Genomic DNA, 25,381 nt, shown 5'->3' on the forward strand with positions numbered 1-25,381 from the left:
GTAGCATTTTTATTTCTATACAGTCCTACTCATTTCGTCTCTCTTGTAACGCGTCTTCGTAATAAATATGTAATAAAATATCATCCAAACAATTAATAACAAACAGTTGTATATTAAATGCGTCCAAACCGCTTTTATAGATATACCTTTATCGGGAACTCTCAAACCAAATATCTGAAAGTCAAGGATATACAAGCACGTCGATTATGTCCATTGATAAACACGATATTACTCTATAGCTGACAGAAGGAAGGAAACAATAAATATATGTAGTAGTACACTGAATATGTCATAACTTTTGTTAGAATTGTAGTACAAAAACATACTTATTTTTTTTAACAAAACACATCGCTAAATATGAAGCAAAACAACTTTATAAATTGTGTTCTAGTACATTCAGACTTGTGAATATTTGCATTGACGTAATTCTCAAAATTTGCGATTTTTAGGAGACATTTATTTTTCAAACATTACTTTGCCAATTCTCCTTAAAGATATTAATACTATACATGTAACAATTATAAATAAGACATAGTGAAAACAAAGGGCATCTGAAATATTAATGCGGAATCATTACGATATCAGTTGGTCGATCCCTTTTCTCTTGAAATCCGTATATGCAGAATGGAGTACATGTACGTACCTTATCGTAGACGAACGTGTGTATAGTGACAAGGTATTTTAACTGATCCGTTAAGTTATCACAAGTTTTATGAGTAACCTAGTCTGAATTTGGAAATACATTTCAGTTTAAGATGTTGACGTTTTCAGTTTGCTTGCAAAATCAATCAATATTATTAAATGAGAACTTTATCATTCCTGTAGCTCGATGAATGTTATGAATATTCCTAACTATACTCCTCGACATAGACGCAGTCATGGTCATCGTCATTATACATCACCAAATCCCCACGATGTCTCTGTTAATAACTTGCTGCCATTTATACAAGTTTCGTAAGGTATTAATTTCATTCGCACGAAGCTTTATTTATTACCCCTTTCAAAACTTTATTCTCTGTACAACTTATATTTGGAAACCTTTGTTATAAACACTATTCAAACAAATACAAACTACAGCTATCATTTCGGATATTGCAAGTCAAGACTTTTCAAACAAGTTCGCATTGGGAAGATGAAAAAGAGGAAAGATCCTTTAAACATTCCTTTGCCAAAAAAGGTCTCGATGTCGTCAACTTGGGCAATATCCATCATTACAAATTACTTCACTCGAAAATACCTCCCTATTTTAAAGATCGGCATGTACTAATAATTTCTAAAACTTTTACCAAAACCAATTGCAACAAATATTTTCAATTACAAACACGTATTGCAACATGGATCTCAATAATGACGACTTCCAGTCTAAACCTCCTGTGGTAGTTCCCCATTCAGATATAATCCAGATGAACACGTTATTACCGGTGACTTAAACAGGGTCAATAATGTTCCCCTGCGAAATGTGTTATCCAAATGTCAGAAACATCGTGAGCCTTAATCCATCAATTGGAATCACAACTTCAGAATACTTATGGGTTCAGTCGAGGATTGTGCCATGCAATGTGTTAAACGCGAGAAAGAAGACGTAGATACTCTTTCCGAATGGATTAAGGCTGTGAAGTCGTTGAAATCAATCAAAAGTAAGATACTGGATGGGTTTATCAATTGTCCTTGCAATGTTGCAAAACACCTGTCCTACCTCACAGTATTGAATACCTAAACTACATAAAAGTGTCCTTACAAACAACGGTATATTGCTCGGCTTCCCAAGTGCTCCACGAAACCTCTCTAAATTATAAAAACATCCATTTTATCAGTAACCAAAGCCGGGCTTTAAAGTTATTGTGAAATTGCCCATTCTAGAGGTAGCGTGAATCAGATGTCAATACTAAAAAAATCAAAAGATCTTTTAGAGTTCATACAATCTTCCATCTTGCAATATTATTAAAACATCTGACTTTTCTACTCTTTACACAAGTATTTCCGACTTGCCGACTTGTTGCTGTGTTATTCAAAGGCTTGCTTCATACAAGAACTTCTAAGAAAAAAAGGAAATAAGTATCCTTCGAATTTATTTTCTTAACGCTATTCCATCGAACTTGGGATAAAGAAGACTACATATAAAGTTGAGTCTGCCTCATATCTTAACCTACATCTAGAAAATGACAATGAGGGTCGGTTAAAAACAAGACTTTACGACAAAAGTGATGATTTCAGCTACCCGATTATGAACTTTCCATTGCAACATACCAGCAGGGGCTGCTGAATGAGTATATATCTTCCAACTAAAACGGTATTCCCGGGCTTTTATTTTCTATCCTGATTTTCTGCTCACAAGGTAGCTATGTACACCAATAGTTCCAAATGGTGAAGTTGAAATCATCCCTTCGTTCATTTTATGGTCACCATCACGAGTTGGTTGATGAAATTTACCTCCTGTTTTTAACATTTCAGTTTAATCTATCAAAAAACTTTCTAAATTGTAGTGGCATGGTCAGTCAATTGGTAATTTGCATGGCTGATTACCGATAAAGCAGTAGTTTCCCATATGACAGTCGCGTGTACCCTGGGGTATTTATAGCTTATTTGGAATACCTTAACTTTATGGGGAACATCCTGTCCACGTGTATATTGCAACAGATGACATAACACAAATTGTCTTCTGTTGGAATACAATAATACTTTGCTATTTATAAAAACTACATTTTGGTACAATAATTGATCATAAGTGTGTAATTACCATTTCAACATTGAATATCATAAAGAGAAATAAAAATAAACTTATATCATGTATATTGGTCATGATTTGTAAAATTAAGGTTGTACCCAACACCTTGACTAAAATTAATTTGGCTCGTTTAATTTTCATAAAATGTTGACAAAATATTCACTATGACCCATTGAAAAATATATAAAAATTTCAAAAAAATTAAACCAATCACTTTCCCGGAAAAAATTGGTGAGATATATAGCAGTTTGACAAACACTTATACTCATCGATAATAATGTCAATAATTTGTCAAGAAATTTAAAGACCATATTCAAAAGTGAGGATTGGTCAAGTGAATTTCATACAAATTTAATATAAATCCGAATTTGTCAAGAAAAATTAAGACACAAGTCATACATTTGGAGAATGGCGAGTAATTGTTTATGCAAATTAAGACGAAAATTAGTCTTTTCAGACTTTTAGACTTTTGTTGTGCATGTAGGCATGATACAGGCACATTTCAAATACTCAAAACGGTATGATTTCACAGATTTTAACATGGTCTTTCAAAAATTCTTGCTGTACGTTTGCCTGCTTTTGAAAAGAGCTATAGTGGCTACCAAAAAAGTTTTCAATTTCAAAACAGGAAATTAAAACAAAATTTCATATAACTCCGAAGTGCTGAATTTTAGGCTGGTGATACCCTCGGGGACGAAACGTCCACAATCAGGGATATCGACTAAAATGATGTCTTACTTTTAGGACTGTGAGAATAAATAGTGAAACTACAGCTCTTTTTTATGACTCATAGTGGTGGCGTATTGACCAGTGGCAAATAGTTTAACTGGCATATTCCAAACATTTCCTGTATCACATTTCTTCAGTTTAATAAAGAAAAAAATCATAAAAATTGCTTTACTGATCAGTAGTATAGGTCAATTTAGAAAAATCCTCCCCTATCATGTGCAACTTTTGGTTCCAAATTTGAGTCTGGTTTTCTTATATCTGGTTGCTATGTACAAATCTGTAATATCTGGATTAAATATAACAAACTGATGATTTTAATCTAATGTACACATGCCATATAATATTTTTCACAATTGTTTTACTCCATTCACTAACACATTTCTTTGCTACATCCTCACTATATTATGTATTAAAAAAAAGGAGATGTGGTATGATTGCCAATGAGACAACTCTCCACAAGAGACCAAATGAAACAGAAATTAACAACTATAGGTCACCGTACAAAATTCAACAATGAGCTTATCCAATACCGCATAGTCAGCTATAAATGGCCCCGAAATTACCAATGTCAAATAATTCAAACGATAAATACTAATGGCCTTATTTATGTACAAACTAGATGTGTCAAAGCGACACTAATGGCCCCGTCTCAAAAAATTGAAAAATCTGCAATTTCAATAACACATGTGGACACAAACATGCTGGTAGTCTCAACTCAAAAATCAGCTCAAATTTGGAGGCGTTTATAAAAAAAAGTCCTTATAACTGTAATTTTCAACAATTTTCAAAATGACGGAATTACGGACAAAGATAAAACTATATGGCACCAACAACTTCGTTGCGGGGCCATAAAAATGAACGAAAAACAAACATGTAACACATCAACAAACGACAACCACTAAATTACAGGCTGCTGACTTGGGACAAACACATTATCATTAAGGGAAAGCTTAATACTAAAATTTATGATAAAACAGATGATTTCTCATTTCCTATCATTAATTATCCATTTTTAGATGGTGACGTTCCCTTGTCAACATCTTACGGTGTTTATATATCCCAACTTGTACTATTCGCTCGTATATATAACAATGTTTTAGATTTTAACGAGAAATGTATTACTGAAAAATTATTACACCAGGGTTTTCGATATCACAAACTGGTCAAAGCATTTACTAAATTTTATCATCGGTATAAGGACATCATTCGTAAATATAGCTCAACATGCAGACTGCTAATACGTTCAGGTATTTCAAATCCAACATTTTATGGAAATATTCTTTATAAGGCACACAAATGTCAGTATTCACCTCAGAAGCTAACAAAACTTTTTAAATAGACTTATTAAGAAGGGATAAAGTTACGATACTGTTGTCAGGTCATTAAAGATTGCATATTTTCATTATTTTGGCGTTAATATTAATTCACTTATTGGGTCTTTGCATCGGAACTAAACACATTTTTTTAAAACCCAGTTGTTGGCATGATACGGGTAATGTTCTTCTCATCTATGTTATGCTGGTATGATACTACACCCCTAATGGGAAGGATTGTGCCTGATATTCATATAATGAAGACATAATCTTTCAATCAGTGTATTTCAAGTCTGGAGATGGCATGTCTGTTAACTGCTAGCAGTTTGTTGTTATTTATGTATTATTGTCATTTTGTTTATTTTCTTTGGTTACATCTTCTGACATCAGACTCGGACTTCTCTTGAACTGAATTATAATTTGCGTATTGATATACGCTTACTTTTCTGCATTGGCTAGAGGTACCGGGGGAGGGTTGAGATCTCATAAACATGTTTAACCGCGCATTTTTGCGCCTGTCCCAAGTCAGGAGCCTTTGGCCTTAGTTAGTCTTCTATTCTTTTTAATTTTAGTTTCTTGTGAACAATTTGGAGTTTAGTATGGATTTCATTATCACTGAACTAGTATACATATTTGTTTAGGGGCCAGGTGAAGGACGCCTCCAGGTGCGGGAATTTCTCGCTGCATTGAAGACCTGTTGGTGACCTTCTGCTGTTGTCTGCTCTATGGTCGGGTTGTTGTCTCTTCGACACATTCCCTATTTCCATTCTAAATTTTACATACATACAGAATGTGGAGGGGTTAAACATGTAAGCTTGATCCCAAACCCTCCTAACCTGAAACAGTGGTGTAACAGTACAACATGAGAACGAACTATAAATTCTGATGAAAAAAGCTGAACTCATAAGATGGATGCAAAATAGAAATACTACACAGAGTGGACGAGGCCGGGTACTTGTATATCTCAACAACAAAAAAGACACTTAGTAGAGATCTGAGAGTACTCGCCGTTACTGACTGCTACTTCAAAGCCACTAACAACTAATAAAAAAATCATGCATCTAAGACTATTCATCAATCAGTACACATCCAACATCTAATGGGTATTTGTTGCATTAAGGGTGCAATCAACTGGTTTTTTAGGACGCCGTTCTTTGATGGACCATGTATAAGGGACCCTTAGTGGTGGTATTGTTTATAAAAATACTTGTATAAAACTAAATATTACTGGAATCATAATTGTTCTAGTTCATAATGAAAAAAAATAAAGTGTACTTTTAATATAATATAAAAGTTTTATCAAGAGAAAATGTGAAAAATGATGCCTAATCTAAACATGAAAAATCTTAAGTTGGGTCATGTGTATACCCATGTAGTCATGATTCAGGCACATTTCACATAATCAAAACTATGAATTTCATAGATTTTAACCTGGTCTTTCAAAAAATGTTCGCCTGCTTCAAAAAGCTACAGTGGCTACAAAAAAGGGTTTTCAATTTTCACTGCCAAAAAAACCCAGAATGTTTAAAGTGCTGTCTCCCCTCAAAACACGTATATTTAATCTAGCTTTAAAAATCATTTTAATCATTCAACCTATTTTAATTGAAGCAAATTAACTATTGTTACAATCAAATACAAAACATATGATACTTTTTCACTAATTATGTAAATAAAAAGGGATTAACTTCCATGGTTATTTTTATTCGGGGAATAACCCCTATTTTGTTTATACGAATCTGTTTAGCACCCTTGGAAAAACCTTTCGGAGATTTGGGTCTTCAGTGCTCTTTCGCCTCGTTCTTTATTTGGCCTTTTGAACTCTTTTAAATCGATCGCTACTGATGAGTAATTTGTAGACGAAACAAGCATTTGGCGTTTACAACTGGCATCTATGATGAGTTTATTTTTTACTGTCTAATTCTAAGAATTATCTCTTTTATTTTTGTTTATCTTTCTAAGTTACACACGGCCAGCGAAAGCTCTTTTTTTGAGAGCCCAGGTGGTCGTGTGGTCTAGCGGGACGGCTGCAGTGCAGGCGATTTGGTGTCACGATATCACAGTAGCATGGGTTCGAATCCCGGCGAGGGAAGAACCAAAAATTTGCGAAAGCAAATTTACAGATCTAACATTGTTGGGTTGATGTTTAGACGAGTTGTATATACATTATGTACACAGCCATGTATCACCATCATTGATGGCGATCCGATGGATACATCTGTTGTAGAGTTGTCACTGACTCAGACGTACTTATAAATATAGTGATTTTTTGTGACTGTATATTACATTAATTTGTAGGATCCTTTACTATAGATAATTTAGCTGATCTGTAACAATAACATCTTCATGCCTTATATATCATGTACTGTAGTACGCCGCTAGATTAAAACTGACGAGGAAAGGTAACACACGACCAGCGAAAGCTCTTTTTTTGAGAGCCCAGATGGTCGTGTGGTCTAGCGGGACGGCTGCAGTGCAGGCGATTTGGTGTCACGATATCACAGTAGCATGGGTTCGAATCCCGGCGAGGGAAGAACCAAAAATTTGCGAAAGCAAATTTACAGATCTAACATTGTTGGGTTGATGTTTAGACGAGTTGTATATACATTATGTACACAGCCATGTATCACCATCATTGATTGCGATCCGATGGATACATCTGTTGTAGAGTTGTCACTGACTCAGACGTACTTATAAATATAATTATTTTCTGTGACTGTATATTACATTAATTTGTAGGATCCTTTACTATAGATAATTTAGCTGATCTGTAACAATAACATCTTCATGCCTTATATATCATGTACTGTAGTACGCCGCTAGATTAAAACTGACGAGGAAAGGTAACACACGGCCAGCGAAAGCTCTTTTTTTGAGAGCCCAGATGGTCGTGTGGTCTAGCGGGACGGCTGCAGTGCAGGCGATTTGGTGTCACGATATCACAGTAGCATGGGTTCGAATCCCGGCGAGGGAAGAACCAAAAATTTGCGAAAGCAAATTTACAGATCTAACATTGTTGGGTTGATGTTTAGACGAGTTGTATATACATTATGTACACAGCCATGTATCACCATCATTGATTGCGATCCGATGGATACATCTGTTGTAGAGTTGTCACTGACTCAGACGTACTTATAAATATAATTATTTTCTGTGACTGTATATTACATTAATTTGTAGGATCCTTTACTATAGATAATTTAGCTGATCTGTAACAATAACATCTTCATGCCTTATATATCATGTACTGTAGTACGCCGCTAGATTAAAACTGACGAGGAAAGGTAACACACGGCCAGCGAAAGCTCTTTTTTTAGAGCCCAGGTGGTCGTGTGGTCTAGCGGGACGGCTGCAGTGCAGGCGATTTGGTGTCACGATATCACAGTAGCATGGGTTCGAATCCCGGCGAGGGAAGAACCAAAAATTTGCGAAAGCAAATTTACAGATCTAACATTGTTGGGTTGATGTTTAGACGAGTTGTATATACATTATGTACACAGCCATGTATCACCATCATTGATGGCGATCCGATGGATACATCTGTTGTAGAGTTGTCACTGACTCAGATGTACTTATAAATATAATTATTTTCTGTGACTGTATATTACATTAATTTGTAGGATCCTTTACTATAGATAATTTAGCTGATCTGTAACAATAACATCTTCATGCCTTATATATCATGTACTGTAGTACGCCGCTAGATTAAAACTGACGAGGAAAGGTAACACACGGCCAGCGAAAGCTCTTTTTTTGAGAGCCCAGGTGGTTGTGTGGTCTAGCGGGACGGCTGCAGTGCAGGCGATTTGGTGTCACGATATCACAGTAGCATGGGTTCGAATCCCGGCGAGGGAAGAACCAAAATTTTGCGAAAGTAAATTTACAGATCTAACATTGTTGGGTTGATGTTTAGACGAGTTATATATATATATATATATAAATGTAGCTTTATAAAAAAGAATCAAGGAATACTTGAATTATAATGCACTATTGTACAATGCATATATTCTTCCACCTTTGGATTACTGTTGTTCAGTATGGGTAAACTGTAACAAGTTTTAGTTGACAGTTTATTAATGTTGCAAAAAAGTGCATCATAATTATTTTTAACGAACAAGATATTGGTAAACCATCTATGTAAGAATTCTGGAATTATTCCCGTTACTAAGTGAATACTTTACTACAAGTCATTATAAATATATAAATCAAAACATGAACTGGCACCCAAAATATGTATTCAGTCTTACTGTGCCTACATATAGTAAACAATCGTACAATACTCGACTTCATTGATCAGATAATGTTATTATCCCTAAAGCAAATACAGAATTATGAAGAAAAAAAAAGTCTTTAAGTGGTACAAATTCTGGAATTAACTATCCAGTGAAATTTAAAAAAAAAAAACCAAAAAGTATATCTGCATTCAAATACTCTTACAAGTCATTATATTTTTTAAATTGTGAAAATTATATAAGTTAAGCAACAATGTATACTATAATATCATGTTTTTTTTTGCTTGTTATATTGTGTCTATATACATCTATTGTTTATATGTGTGAATAGTAGATTCATTATGTTTTATTCATGAAACACTGCTAAAAGCGGACTAGTTTTTAAATATTCCGCTGTAATGAGTCTTCAAAAATGAATTATAATTTTTTATGTTTAAGCATATATATCTCCCAATTGATACGATATTCCCGTGCTTGCATTGCATTATCATGTTTTCTTGATAGAGGGTTGCTGCTCACAAGGAAGCTATTAAACCAATAGTTCCAAATGGTAAGGTTGAAATCATCTCTTCGTAATTTTTATGGACGCCATCACGAGTTGGTTGCCGTTATGGAATAACCGTTTCACAAATGATATCGGATATGTTCCTTACACGATTTTATAATATCTTTATATATTACAATCTTATATTAATATCGTTGAGCAAAACGTAAGACATTCATATCTTAGTATATACATGTGTACAAGTTGTGATTTTGTACACGTTATAACCTATACAAACATATTGAACATGTCATAATGTGAACAATGCAAAAATACAAGTGAAAACATGTACAGATTTACCTCGTACATGTTATAATATGTACAAAATATTGCATAAAAATGTTTTTTTCACTTCTTCAAAATTTGATAATAAAGATATGTCACTGTTACTACAGCAATATCATAAACCTCAATAAATTTTCATTCTTTTTATTGTTCATTCATGTTTTTAGCGTACTTTGTCCTTTTGTTAATCTATTAATGACCAGATTAATAGCTATAATATTATAATACTAAAAACATTTTAAACCACACATGTAGTCAACAAACATTATTCAGTATTCTAACCTGATGAATTTTAATTGTGAGTTTAAACTTAATATTTAAGCTGCCTAAGGCCATGGTGGACTGCATAAACATACAATGTCATGAAAATGCATTATGCCAACATAAGCCGTTAAGCAATAAAACATTTCTGAAACTCTGCAATCACTGTGCTCTAAAGAAAAAAAACACATTACCATTTATCTTTATTATTCAATAAATTTCAAATGTATATTCGGCTATATTTGAACTTTGTTTTAAAATTTTGTGCAAGTTAAACCCAAATTTAAAGCATTATCTAAGGTTCTTTTTTACATGTTATATCTTATATTTTGGCATTCTACAAGTTATAACATGAACAAAATTTCTGTACACGTGATAACATGTATAAAATCGCAACTTGTACACGACACATACATGATTATGCATTTAACATAAAAATTGATATACCCATGGGGAAGTTAACTGAAAAAAAGGTTTTTAAGAAAACGGCAAACCACCTGTGATTATTTAAAAGAATGTTATAATAAATATTATTTTGTCTAAATAACACTTATTTGCATTATAAAAAGGTTAATGATTTATAGCGTAAGGTTATGTTTCATTCCTAAATAAGCTACTTACTTTTGCAGTCATAATTGTTACTTTCAATTGTATATCCATCCTTGCAGGAACATAAAAATGACCCATTTAAATTCGTACATATTTGAGAGCAGGTCTGTGTTTCTGGTTTGATACATTCATTTATATCTGTAATAAAAAACATGTAATAAAATGAATATTTCTAAATGGTTCACGAAGATGAAGACTGCAAACAATGATTTTTCTACAATTTTTTTATTAGCTTTGACCTCTTAATCAGCTTGTGGTACTGATAAAAATCTTCATTTCGCCCAAAAAAACTTAGTTCAACGCATTAAATATGAGGAGCCTATTTTGTTTTTTTTTAGCAAAAATATATATTCACAAATCAACCTCCCCCCCCCCCCCCCCAAGTTGATCTTAGAGGAATTCGCCTACTCTTCAGGTCCCTATTAAGTTAGTAAGCTTCTCTCATGTTCATGTATTTTAACTTTCAAATGTATGTGTTTGAGTTTTCTTGTTGAACCAAATTGATAAAGAGTGATCTTCGCCGCTTAAAAAAATATTGTTTTCGTACAATCTGAATTGAGTATATGGTACGAAAAGGTATTTTATTAACAAATCAAAAAGCATTTTTAAAGTATTCCTTTATATAATTTGATATATTTTATTTGATTGATTCGTGTTGATCATCACTTTCAGTTTTTATTGGTTGATGATGCTGCCAGGAGAGAATATATGAGTGTAAAAAATAGAGAAAAATGCATATCCCCTTGGTCATATATCAAATAATTTAACCTGTAAACGCTAGGATTTTTATTATTTTTAAATGTACATAAAAAATAACTGTGCGTGGAAAGTATGCAAAACACAGATTTTAGCAGTCAATAATAAAACTTTTAGTGAATACATGCATCAGACTGGTAACTTTAAACACACAACGTTTGCAGTATGGCTTTGTTAAAACACTTTCAGTTAATATATTAGATAAATTATGTTGGAGATGAACTTTAATTTGTTGATAAATAAGCACACAAAGTAGGATGTTGACTGGAGACAGAGGCAGGATTTGATACTTTATATAATCCCGAATATTGGAGTGATTAACTACTAACATTTATATTTACAGTATATTTATAGTATTTTGCAATACTCGAAACTTGTTATCAGAATAATTTCACACAGGTTCTATACATCTATAATACTAAAATAGGTCCAATTTGTCAGCCGTCATCGGGTAAAAACGACAAATAAAAGAATTCAACTTTATATATAGCTTATATAAGACACTGGTGTAGATTAAAAATAACACCACTCCAGACCCTTTTGTTTTTGCACATAATTAATATTGCCAATAATTAACAAGTTCCAGGTCATATCCGATACCGATACCAATAGTATATTCACCTGTTACCTATTATCTTATCTGTACGTTGCGCATCTGACAGGCGCAACACCAAACGGTGTATTTAGGATTTTGCTATATACACGGATCATAGTCACAGGGTTGACACTACTAAATTCAATCATTGTCAAAGTGTTCCCTATTGTAGTAATTTAATCAGTAAGATAACAATACGAATACTAAAAATCTGGACTTATAATAAGGCGTTTAGGTACAGTTTTCAATTTGTTAGCGGACATGACGTAAAACAGCGAATCAAAGAATTCAACTTTATTTATAACTAATATAGGACAATGCTGTTGATTAAAAAATACTCCATTCCAGGACCTTTTGTTTTCCAAAAAAATAATATTACCAAAAATTGATAAGTTCCAAGTCGACGGGTTCAAACAGAAAGCAGAGGAAACTGTGTATCTTATAATCAGCATGACTTTATCATATGACAGTACTAATACCAAAATAAGGCTAACGCATAGTTATATACTTCAATTCAGTCAAGGACCCGAGATATCACGGGTATGTTCTAGTTTTATGTACGAAAACATTCTCTATAATTAAGGTCTTGTTTTCAAATTCTTTAAAAATGGAAACAGGAGTGGGGGCATATAATGTACTGTAAAAGAAAAGTGAGAGAATACACAGTGTTGTGGGAAAAAAGTGTTTTTTCATGATGTTTCTATTTGAATAAATACTGGTATAGGTTGCTTTTGTAAATACAGCTATTTCACAAACCACGCCACGCCACTTTTGGTGAATATTTTGTGTACAGGATATTTATCAACAAGGTATTGTTACCTTCCGATGAACTTTTCTTTAGATAAAGTACGAGACGTTCCTTGACATACACATGGTTTATTAACTTTCGTCACTGGTAACGTTTATAAAGTCTGCGGATCAGCTGCAAGCTCTTGGATACTGTATTCCATATGCAGGTGAAGTTAGTATAATTTTACTAAGGTGGTTGGAAACACGTAAGAGTGCCTGGATGATTGGTCATTAGTATCTGTGATCTTAAAACTTTTATCTCTTTTTTATACAATTTTTTTGTTTTATTCTTTGTTGTATTTGTGACTACCTTACTATCGTTTGGTATCGTCCATCTTTCTTTTTTACCCCAGAGAAATATCAAGCTAGATTGGTTTTGGGGTGAAGTGAGATGGGGTCAATTTCACCCTTCTGGAGTAATATTCCTTTATAATTGATCAAATCAACGATTTTGCGGTTTCCGTTGTATTTCTTTACTTTGTCGCAATAAAATGTTATGAAGCATGTACTCAATGGTTATTTCCACCAAATACATATCACATTTGAATTAGGATGACATGATTTTCAAAATAAGTATCACGTTCATTACAAATTATGTAAATTTAAGCATCAAATCTTTCAAATCTTTTTTAGGTATATTTTTGTTACCTAGAATTACTCCCCTCCCTTTTTCTCATAAATCATAGATCCGACGAAAAGATTGATAGAATTATACGTTACTGATTCATAATCGAAAATGTAGATTGACGTTAGAATAAATAAGGCTGTAAGTTTTCTAAATTGAACGTTTCATACTGTTCATGTCGGGGTCTTTTAAAGCCAATCATACGGTGTGGATTTTTTCTGATTGTTGAAGGCCGTACGGTTGCCTTTAATGGCTTACATCCACTCAATTATAACGTTGGTGGATAGTTGTTTCACTTGAAATCATACCATATCACCTGATTTTTATACGAATATATAAATAAATCTTTGATGGAAGAACAGATCTCATTTATCAGTGTACTATTGCAATGCTTGGTTAGGAAAAAATATAAAATAAACTATCGCACAAACCTTGCACCAAAAATATTTTTAGCGGAAGTTTGATATGTAACTATGCACTTGTTAAAATGTTAATGTCATATCAAAGATATAAAAATGATGCATACGTTTTTTTTTATAACTGAATGGCTAGTTGTTATTATACAACTTACGTCCATACACTTTTTTTCTGAAGAAAATTCTTTAATTTATCAAAAATAAGAAGAAGTTTAAAAAAATTTTATTGTTGGCTTCTAAACAACAATTCGCCGACACATTTTCCATATACCTCATTTTGACATTCTATAAAAAGTGCGAAGAGGAAAACCAAATTGGCAGAGAGAGTCAACAAACGGAAACATCGCTCCGTCGTTGAAATAAACTGCATCTACTGTAATTGTACAAGTTATGCACGTGCTTACCTGAATATCCATGCTTTTTAATTGATTATTTACAAAGATGAAAATCGGTAAACTTCTGTTAATAAAATCATAAATGCATGCATTGGTTCAAGAAATGATTGACATTATTTTTTCACCAGTCACTTGTTTCATATGACTTTAAAATTTCAAATTGGTGCGTGAGTTAAAATGTACAGAAAAAACAACCTTATTTCTGCATTTTTGCCTATATTTCCGATTATGACGTCTTTTGCACCTACAAGTGTGACGTAACTAAACCTATTTTTGGTGGACAAAATTCATTGACTTATATTCTTATAGTTTATGGAGAAAAATCTGTTCCGTTTACACTTTTATTGTTTTGTAAATCTTGGGCCCTTTTATGCCATTAGGTCCGTGAACACAGTTGTTTATCGTCTCTTGATTTTCTTTGTCTACGAATGTAGGCCATAGTGGGGACAGTGTGTTACTAGCCATTTTTTTTTTATCATTGCCTATTTTATATCTTCATGTATTATGCCTCAAAAAGCATGTAGGGGATTTGATCTACATTTTTTAAAAAATGGTTCAAGAATTGGAAAGTATAGTTGTTATTTGGTCCAGCTGAAAAGGTTAAAAATAAGCATTTCGGAAGCTGTCAAAAGAATTCCAAGACCCCTTACCATAAAATGTTCATATTTTGAGTTAGAGGTGATGACTATTTCTACAATTTCAATATAATGTGTCCCAAAAGTAGTAAACCTTACTGTAAAAATGCTTTAAGAAAGCGCCGATTTTTTTTTAATTTCTTTACTTGTATTGTCTTAAAGAAATGCACTACGAAATAACTGTGTTCTCGGACCATTATAGCCCCTACTCCTTAGATTATAGACTGCAGTATTCTTATTGAAGACTCCGTTAATGATGTCACAGGTTAATTTGTAAGGACTAATAACAATTATAACTGATGAATAGTAAGTAAAGCAGTACATCGGATTGATTTATTGATTGTTGTTGGCTAAATTTCCCGTGGAAAATTATTCATTGCTTTCAGGAAAACAGAAAAATTAAGGTTACAAGGTGATAATAATAATTCGAGTATATGAGTCATGTACTCAAATCGACCGGGGTTTTTTTTTAGGTTACAGTTTTCAAAACATATTAATAAACACATAAGTTTTCAGTATAATGGATCAAAACTTATTCTACTACTTAAACTAACTGAAGCAAAGAAATTCGTGATGTTTAGTACAAAAATCAAATGATCTTCAAACAATTGATATTTCTAATTTCTAATAATTCATCACCATAAAACTATAAGTATAAGTACATCGTCTTCAAACCTACCTTCACAGTAAGTCAAACTGTCATTTGTAAAAGCATATCCATCATTGCACACACAAATGTAGGAACCAATATTATTTTTGCAGCCCTGGTTGCATGGAGGATTATAGCTGCATTCATTAACATCTAAAAGTATCATTAATGATTCAAATAAGTAACACGATTTTACCTCTCACTTTTGACAATTATTATACCATTATTCTAATAAATGAAGATTTTTTTTTCAAATAAAATGCATTTTACATTTGTCATTTCTGTGCCTTTCATAACTGACTATGCGGCCAAAGTTTTGTTCATTGTTGAAGGCCGTTAACCTTTGGTCTGCCAGGTGGAATTATATTCATTTTATTTTATCCATCATGTTGTATTAGTTTAAACGTCTCAGTTTCAAGACGGTGAATATTGGGATAATATAAATTCTCCCTAAACGTGCATCTTTTATATTTTGACCATTTGTTAAAATTTAAATGATATTTTGTCGATTATGGCTCGGTTGTGAATTGATTTGACATACTCAATGACCTGGGTTTTCAATTCTGCCAAGTATGTATGTATGTATGTATGTACGAAGATCCATCCGTGAGCGGAGCACCCCTCGATTGCTGCGAGGGTACAGTGGAATCCGTGTACACTTCCTATCAGGATTAATGGAGATGTGTCACTAACTTATATACAACCCACAACCAGGACAATCCCCAACCCAACACAGAGGGAGTGTAAGGAAATACAGGGAAGTCTGTTATTATGTTGGAGGAAAACGATGAACTCGGGGAAAACCACCAGGCTTCTCGGCGGGATCAGACAAACCGAAGAGATATCTACAAATTGATCTCCAGGTCAAAGTCGGGGACCACTTTGACCAACCGAGGCAATCAAAGTACCCATTCTAGTTTAATCTCCGGTCTAGGTCCCAGAGATGTGTGTGGGAGGGTGAAAATCACCCTACTAATGGTACTGAATTTCCAGCGCCCCGAGTCAGGATCGAACCTGGGACCTTCAGCCCTGTAGCCATCGGTCTTAACCACTAGGCCACGAACCCACACAAAACATGTTAAATGAATCTAATTGGCAGTAATGTTGAGTATTTAGTTGTCTTGTTACATCTGTTATGTAGTCTAGCCTGTCTTAAATAACACAATTTGAATTTTTATCTGCCTTTTTTATTACTATCGTTTCATCATTTCTAAAATTGAGTAGTGCTATTCTTTCGCCCTTAGTAAGATTGTTTTTTACATTTTATTCTTTTGGTAGAAAAGACAATTCAAGCTTTGTTAAATTGATATAATTTTCCAACGTATGGCACGTAGAGGGAGCGTTATATCCTGTATTGTTACGAAATGGATGAAGGTCAGTTTTTTTCATGACTGAACATATACCAACATCGTAGTTTTCTAGCAAATTCCGTGTAGTCTTTTAGTATAGACATTTTTGAATTTTTGCCTGATGGCGTTGGTTTAAATTTCAAGTCTTTCGCCAACAGGATTTGTTCCTGATTTGATAATATGCGTTGCTGCATATTATATTCATTCCGTTCATTTTTATTGTAGAATCGGAATTTTTGCTTTTTACTTTTTAGCATTTCTACTAAAACGACGTGCCATTTTTGAGTTCACATTAAGTGATTCTCTTAGCTACGTGCATTTGTTGGGCACACATCGGGTGGCTGAGTAATTTTTAGGTTTACACATGTTATAAACCTTAAGAAAAAATCCTCTCACATTCACGTGGGTTGATAGGCGGGGATAAGATAGCAGTAAGAAATTGCCCGTGTAGATGATGTTTAAATAAGTCACATTGTTTTGTGGAATTTTTCAAAGTAAATCTGGCCATCAAGTATTTTTACCTCAAGGCTAAAAGCTCTAACCGGAACAATAACTTAGCACTGTATTCCATCAAACAGGAAATGCAGATCGTTTTAAATGCAAAAAACGATTCTCGGTAAGTGCAGTAGGACCCGACACTATTTTAGTGTTTCTGCAGTGAAGCTTGGGATGGTCATTTTAAGATACATTATTTTAATATAATCAAATATGAAAATTATTCATTTGTGCCCGTGTAATATAAGCCAACTATTTCTTAAAATCCGTTTGGATGTGCTCCTCATTAGCAGGAGGAAGATACAGAAAAGAAGAAGAAGAAGAAGTATATTGATATATATATATTTGAATTCTTCTTCAGTAGATCTAGTTATTATGACAGATCTGCCATCATCAGGGGTTCAACTGTCAATTTTATGTTTACGTCTTTAACATTGATCTACACAGTATATCTCCAACACTCTTGTGTTTGCTATACGCAACTATTGGTGTATTGAATATTTGTACACAATCTTCGTCAAACTGTAATAAATGCCAGTGTTTCATTATACGTTTCTTCATTTTACGTATATTTGGATTGTATTTAGTTATTAAAACTAATGGAAAATTTAGTTTTTCTTTTGATTTGTTTTGTTGTAATTTAGTACGGTCAATTGATAAAGCATCAGTAATTCTATCATATATTTCCACTTTATCATAACCCCTATCTAATAATTTTACTTTGTTTATTAATTTGTTATGGTCACTTTTGTTTATAATTTGCCGTATTGCTTCACCTTTAATAAATCCTCTGAAAACATGCTGTGGTGACAGCTATTTCTGTGTAGAAAGAAATAAGAATTGGTTTGTTTAAAATGTATTTCAAGGTCAAGAATGCCATGTGTTGTAAATCTTTGACCTTTAATTACATTAACATCTAAGAACGACATTTTATCGTTTGAGATTTTATAGGTGAACTTTAATAAGGGGTTATAATCATTTGCTAGTTGAAATAAATCTATAATTTCATCTGATGTTCCATCATATGTTATGAATCCATCGTCTCTATATCGGGTCCACGTGATCGGGTCCTATCATGCAATATTGGATGCGTGGTTGCATGGGTGTTTTATTATAACAAAATGTTATTTGGTCTCTGATAAGAAGTTGCTTCATTGGCAATCCTACCACATCTTCCTTTTTTCATAGTTGGGAAAATTATAAAAGATTAGCGCCTTTCCCTTGTCAATACACTATAGAATGCAAAGGTTGGTGATCAATATGCTAGTAAACAACAAATCAAATTACAACTTAACAAAAGGTAAAGTATCATTACCTTGTATAATATGAATAGCCATAGCAGATCCAAGAGTATTATACACTCTACATGCATACACACCAAAGTCATCAGTGGTAATAGACGAAATAGTCAGCAAAGAATTCTGTTCTATAGGGTTTAAACCCGTTATTTCAGTCTTGTATCTGCAATTCGAATTAAAAACGTTGTTTTTGAAATAAATCAAATAAAATTAATGTCAAGATTATCACCTACCAGATACAAATCTAAGTTTAAGTCTTGCAACGCTTATATCAGGAATATAAGCCTCGGTCTCTGTTTTATTTTGTTAATTATCTTCATGTTGCGTTTCTGCTTTTCGTATTCAAAGGAATGAGTTTTAATCGTCTTTATTACATACGTATACAATCTCAAGATCATATATATGTGTTTCGGACCATATGAGTATTTGGACCATACGCGTATGGTCATGACCATATGCGTATACTCATATGGTCCGACCATACGCGTATGGTCCGACCGTACGCGTATGGGTGGACCATATGAGTATATGGACCATATAGGTATATTTTCAAATATTAATAAACTTTATCCAAAAAAAGCAATGATGTTTACATGAAAATGTATTAATTTTATAATGCAAAGGCTATATAAAAATCAAATATTGATGCCACAGTTAGTCTTCATCGCGAATTGTATTCCTAAAATTACGCTTAGGATGGCATTTACTTCCACACGGTACCGTAACTTATTCTGCCTTTGCACGTCTTGTTTGTGCACGATCCTTTGCAGTTATACAATTTGCATTCGAGCGAAAAGCTAGCCTTCTTATCAGCTGCCTGCAGTGATACCGAGGTCTCGGGAAATTCCATAACAGTCATTAAGAAATTATGGAAATATCTACCTAAGTCGACATATTGCCATGCACTCGTAACAAAAAGTCGTTAATGACTATATGTATAAAATGTGTTTACTATAGTGACTATAGTGAGTAAAATTAAATGCACGAAACTGCTTATTTTTTATTATAATTTAATGAAAGGACCTTTGATATCGTCTTTTTTATGACGTGACAACTACAAGGGTTATACCTTATAAAGAGTTGGGTGTTACCTGTAAACTTGTTAATTACCCTGACCATATGCGTACGGTCGGACCATATGAGTATATACCCACGCGTATGGTCCAAATACTCGTATGGTCCGGAACATAAATTTAAATCGAAAAACATCCTAAACTATCCAAGATCTTTCCCGAGCCACCTGTACTGGCTTTCCGTAGTCCCAAAAAGCCTTAAAAACTTGCTGGCGAGAGCTGATTTATCCTCTCAAGCAAGATCTTCGTCTGTGCGCTCTTGCAAGGGTTGCGGCAACAAACGATGTCTGACTTGCAAACAAATACTGGTTACCCAGACTTTTAACAGTCACTCCACTGGTACAGAATACACCATATTTTGCAATGTAAATTTCAAGACTACTAATGTTGTGTACTCCTACAGTGAAATGTGGTAAACAGTATGTTGGCGTATCTGAACAGCCGTTTCACAAACGAATGAACGGTCATCGTAGCGACTACCAATGCCAGCCAGACCTCCCTCTCAGTCGACATTTGAGATACCCTGGCAACACTAAGGCAGATCTCAATCGACTGACCATTACAATCATTGACCACAACTCTTCTTGGTCTAGGGAGGATAGACTCACTCGGGAAAGATTTTGGATAAGAAAATTAACAATTTTGGCACCAAATGGGATAAATGAAAAGGTGTAGTTCGACGCCATGCAGTGCTTCACATTTGGGTTATATTACTTATTATTAAATCTGTTAAATGTAACAATTTTAATTGCTTAATTTTTTGAGGGATGTAAAAGTACCAAGCCATGTTCAACTAGTTAACTTTAGTCAAAATTTATTATTACATTTTAACGGCTGTTTGTTTGCGTTGTTTAAATACGCAGACTCTGTTGTAACTACTCTACCGTTGTCAAATTTTAAATATTTACAAATTTAGATCGTTCAGTGCTGTTTATTTTGGAATTCTTATTGACGCAATCGTTCTTGTATTAAACATCGTTAGATTTAGACGAGAGAAATTTATGTATTACTGAATAATTATTACACAATGGGTTTTCGATATGACAAACTATTCAAAACACTTACTAAATTTTATCATCGGTATAAGGACATCATTTGTAAATATAGCTCAACATGCAGACTTTATGGAAATATTCTTTATCAAGCACAAAAATGTCAGTATTCACCTCAGAAGCTAACAAAACCTTCAAATAGACTTATTGCATATTTTGGCGTTTATATTGATTCACTTGTAGGGTCTTTGCATCGGAACTAAACACATTTATTTTGAAACCAGTTATTGGCATGACACGGGTTATGTTCTTCTCATATATGTTATGATGGTATGATACTAAACCCCTAATGGGAAGGATTATGCCTGATATTCATATGATGAAGACATAATCTTTCAATCAGTTAAATTGAAGTTTGGAGCTGGCATGTCAGTTAACTGCTATTAGTCTGTTGACTTGTTATTTATGTATTATTGTCATTTTGTTTATTTTCTTTGGTTATATCTCCTGACATCAGACTCGGAATGTTAATGTGAGTATTGTTATGCGTTTACTTTTCTACATTGGCTAGAGGTATAGGGGGAGGGTTGAGATCTCATAAACATGTTTAACCCCGCCGCATTTTTGCGCCTGTCCCAAGTCAGGAGCGTCTGGTCTTTGTTAGTCTTGTATTATTTTTAATTTTTAGTTTCTTGTGTTCAATTTGGAGTTTAGTATGGCGTTCATTATCACTGAACTAGTATATATATTTGTTTAGGGGCAGAAATTCAAGTGTTTACGGATTCAAACAGGTTATCAATTATCCTCTGAAATAAATTGGTTCTCCACAATCCCCTATACTCCTATTGAACGCCAGATTTTAATTTTCGTCGTGCGATTATGCGTTATTTCCTATACCTAAACGGGTCAGCTTTGTGTTAAATATTTAGACATAACCGTACACATTGACAAAACCGTTTGACATGACTCTTTTTTCTTGATTTTTCACGGATGGACAAATTATCCTTATAAATGTCGGTTAGACAGAGCGATCATATATGCCTAATAGCTATATCCTCTACGCCCCCTCCGATTTCAGAATAAAGCAGTCTATATGCGCCTCTTACTGAACCGTTGATAACTAATTATTAATAAACTGAAGACAAAGTCCTATTTTATTTTTTTTTAGTTCACAATTCTTCTATAATTTGCATATAAGGGAAAACGCTTTCTAGCAGTTATGTGTTTTATGTTGTTCCGTTGTTTTCTCCTTTTTTTATATGATAGTTGATGTGTTTTCCTCAGTTTAGTTTTGTGAACCGGATTTGGGTTTGCTAAGTGAATTAATGACTATTGAACAGCGGTATACTACTGTTTCCTTTATTCATATGATTGGTTTAGAGGGCTTCCGATAGTGGCTCTTGGAGTTAAAATTTTACGATAGACGATGTCGACAGAAATACTGTTTGTTAGCAATGTATACAAGATGATAACACAAACCAGCTCGACATTAAAAACATTTACTTTCATTTCGTATTTATCGTTAAATGTTCCTAGAAATGTATAGGAGGTAAAATAAAATTAATGTTGTTTATCAAATAAGGGAAAACACAATCGATATGTTCAACAATTCTTAAAACTCTTAAACAATTAATGATTATGTTTTAATATATACCCCCTTAGTATCGTCTCCCATGTGTTGTAATCTAATAATGCATCATTGACGTTATGCTAATATTTTATGATTGACGTTGCTAATGAAAGAAAATTCCTTATCAATAGTTAATAATTTTTTCCTGAAGATTTTAAACCATTTTTGAACCCTACAGCCCGTTTTACACTGAATACATCTTTTCGTTGTTTGAATTATTTTTTGATTTGACTGACAGAATTATTAATTGATTGATTGGTTGATTGTTCTTTTTATTTCTTTACTATAATTGGTATCCAATTTGAAGTATAGGGACCAAAATCCAATTAATGACAACACATCTGAACTATTATATTTAAGACGATATGCCACATTGAATATTTTTAAATGGAATTGTTATTATTCCACTTATAATCTACAGAACTTGGAGTGACGCGAAATAAAGAACAGTCCTTACCTAGAACTTGATGATAACAAACTATCCTCTAGTTTCCACACTGTATAAGATGGATGTGGGTACGACCATATATGGCATTTCATTGAAATTGATTGTCCTAACGTAGCATTCAATACAAAATCACTGGATTCCACTATCGGCATACCTTTGAGAGAGAGAGAAAGTGAAAGAAACACACATTATTTTTATAAGATGTAAACATATACACTGTTACACACTGTTTTACAATTCATGCGGAGCACCTGAGATCACCCCTAGTTTTTGGTGGGGTTCGTGTTGTTTATTCTTTAGTTTTCTATGTTGTGTCATGTGTACTATTGTTTTTCTGTTTGTCTTTTTCATTTTTAGCCATGGCGTTGTCAGTTTGTTTTAGATTTATGAGTTTGACTGTCCCTTTGGTATCTTTCGTCCCTCTTTTGTTCAGGAAGATCTATGAAAGCAGTGAACGAGATAGGTAATGGGATGAAAAATGTGACGCAATTCAAACAAAAAACTAACGGCCTGATAAATGTAAAATACATTTACGAAAAACAAATATCAAATCCAGCAAAAAAAACCACAGAAGACTACTGATAAACAGGCACAAGGAAAGGCAGACACAATATGCGTTGTTAGTGAACATAGTTGCATATGCTCAAACCTAACCTTTACCGTGGACAGTGATGTATGTCTTTCCAAAGCGAAAAATTCTTTCTAATTTGAAACAAGACATTACAATAAACTTTTGAAATACGGATGAAAGTATAGAACATTACTATAACTGTGCATACTACATAATCTACATGTAAAATTATAAAGTTACACTTGATTTATATACAAGATCAATAAAAACAATATAAAGAAAAGGCTAACATGGAAAGCCTGCATATTATTTTTTTAATCTTTATTACCTTTATCAATTTCGAAGTATTTTAACAGCTATATTACCTTTGTGTGTGTGCATTATTCTGACTTATATATGTAATAGTGAGTTTGAATCATTAAGGATTCCGTAGAATCCTCGATTTGCCAAGGATTATGCATAATCACGAAATGTGTTAGTGATTATAAAACATCCCAGAAAATGACCAGCGATTTAACATAATCTTTAAAAATTTTAAAAATTATTTCATAGATTCCTTGATATTATTTCAGGGATTTTAATAACCCAAAGATCATTTGTTTACTATAGATAAATCAAATAAAGACAAACAAATCTATTTCTTACCGTTTTGATCTTAACGTGGACAATTTTTCACACCCTGTCCATTTATCAAATATAAAAGGAACAATTTTTGCAGTGTTACAATATTTAACTAAATAAAATCTATTAAATATACAAGTTTTCAAAATTTAAATTAATAATACCAACATTTCCAATAAAAATGATAACTGCAAAGATATGCCAGGTATTTATAACATGCCCAAAACAGTATCAAATGCACATTTATGTTCCGAATGTAAATGCACAGTGCATGCAACTTGCTGTAAAACTCGGCAAAGTTATGCAACTAAACGTACAAAAAATCCAACAGAACTCATTATTTACAGACTCCAGGAATTGTAACTGACGTAAACGTCTTAGACAGACTGAACACACTTTTGGAGAAAAATATTTGCTGTAAGGTTTTGCTACGAGATGCGCATATTTATCGTAGAGAGTCCGATTCAAAAACTATAATGTCCATTGTCCATGACCTGACTGAATAGGGTATTGCCTGGCTACGAAAAAAAGAATTTTGTCCGGATCAAGTTGAGATGGCTGAACCTCTTTTGTGACATCTTTAGATGTATTTAGTGAAAGCTTTTTGTCTCTTCAATATGCATTAAAACAAGATGCAATATGTGAAAGAAAAGTTGCTTTTTAAAATGCATGGATGTTTATGCCGAAAAAAAGAGAAAATCAGTGATTGGCATATCTGCAATAGTTGACGTTATCCAAATTAACCGAGTGCAGTTTGTAGAAATCAACGATTTATAGCAGTGTTTTATGTTTAACATTTTTTAAAATATTCATGCTTCTTAAGATGGCTATATATGTTCTTTTTGTATATTTATTCCAGTTAAAAGTATATATGACTTTTTGGTAGTGTTTATCCATAATTCCTGATTTTTTTTTTATAAAAGTATATATATATATCTAAACTATTAAACAAGAAGACCTCATTTTGTGTGTCGCTTCCTTCCTTCCACAATAAATTAATCTTCATGCCTCTGTGTCCTATATTAACCATGCATAGTCGCATTTGTCATCCATTCTGATGATTATTTAAATTGATTTATTTTGGGAGAAAAACGAAAAAAATGCGTCCGGATATTGTTTCCGTCGTCAAACCGACTTTAAAGTCATAGATAAGACTTCTGGTTTTAAACTTGCACATGCTTTTCATAAGTACTCCGAGGGAGTACAATTATTTTCGCGTTAATCTACATGTATACTATGATTATACTACTATAATATATAGAGACTCTCTATATAATTATAGCAGTGATCGCCGTGGAGAAGAAACTTGGAATTGAAAGTTAAAAGCAAATACACTTTAATATAGTTCC

The 25,381-nt window shown here is 33.2% G+C and overlaps 1 protein-coding gene across 3 annotated transcripts in view; it reads right to left on the bottom strand.

Moving 5' to 3' along the window:
• Positions 1-25,381, bottom strand: part of LOC143079728 (fibroblast growth factor receptor 4-like) — a 213,104-nt gene that overhangs the window by 122,053 nt on the left and 65,670 nt on the right. For all 3 annotated transcript variants that reach the window (XR_012979469.1, XM_076255274.1, XM_076255275.1), the window contains exons 8-11: positions 22,850-22,994; positions 18,715-18,860; positions 15,586-15,708; positions 10,708-10,833 (exon numbers count right to left, since the gene is read on the bottom strand). Coding sequence is in view for 2 of the 3 variants with exons in the window: in XM_076255274.1 (XP_076111389.1) it covers positions 10,708-10,833; positions 15,586-15,708; positions 18,715-18,860; positions 22,850-22,994 (540 nt within the window). In the remaining variant the exon portion in view is untranslated. The remainder of the gene's footprint in view (positions 1-10,707; positions 10,834-15,585; positions 15,709-18,714; positions 18,861-22,849; positions 22,995-25,381) is intronic.

Source organism: Mytilus galloprovincialis, chromosome 6 (assembly GCF_965363235.1).
Source record: "Mytilus galloprovincialis chromosome 6, xbMytGall1.hap1.1, whole genome shotgun sequence".
NCBI classification, from domain to species: Eukaryota; Metazoa; Mollusca; class Bivalvia; order Mytilida; family Mytilidae; genus Mytilus; species Mytilus galloprovincialis.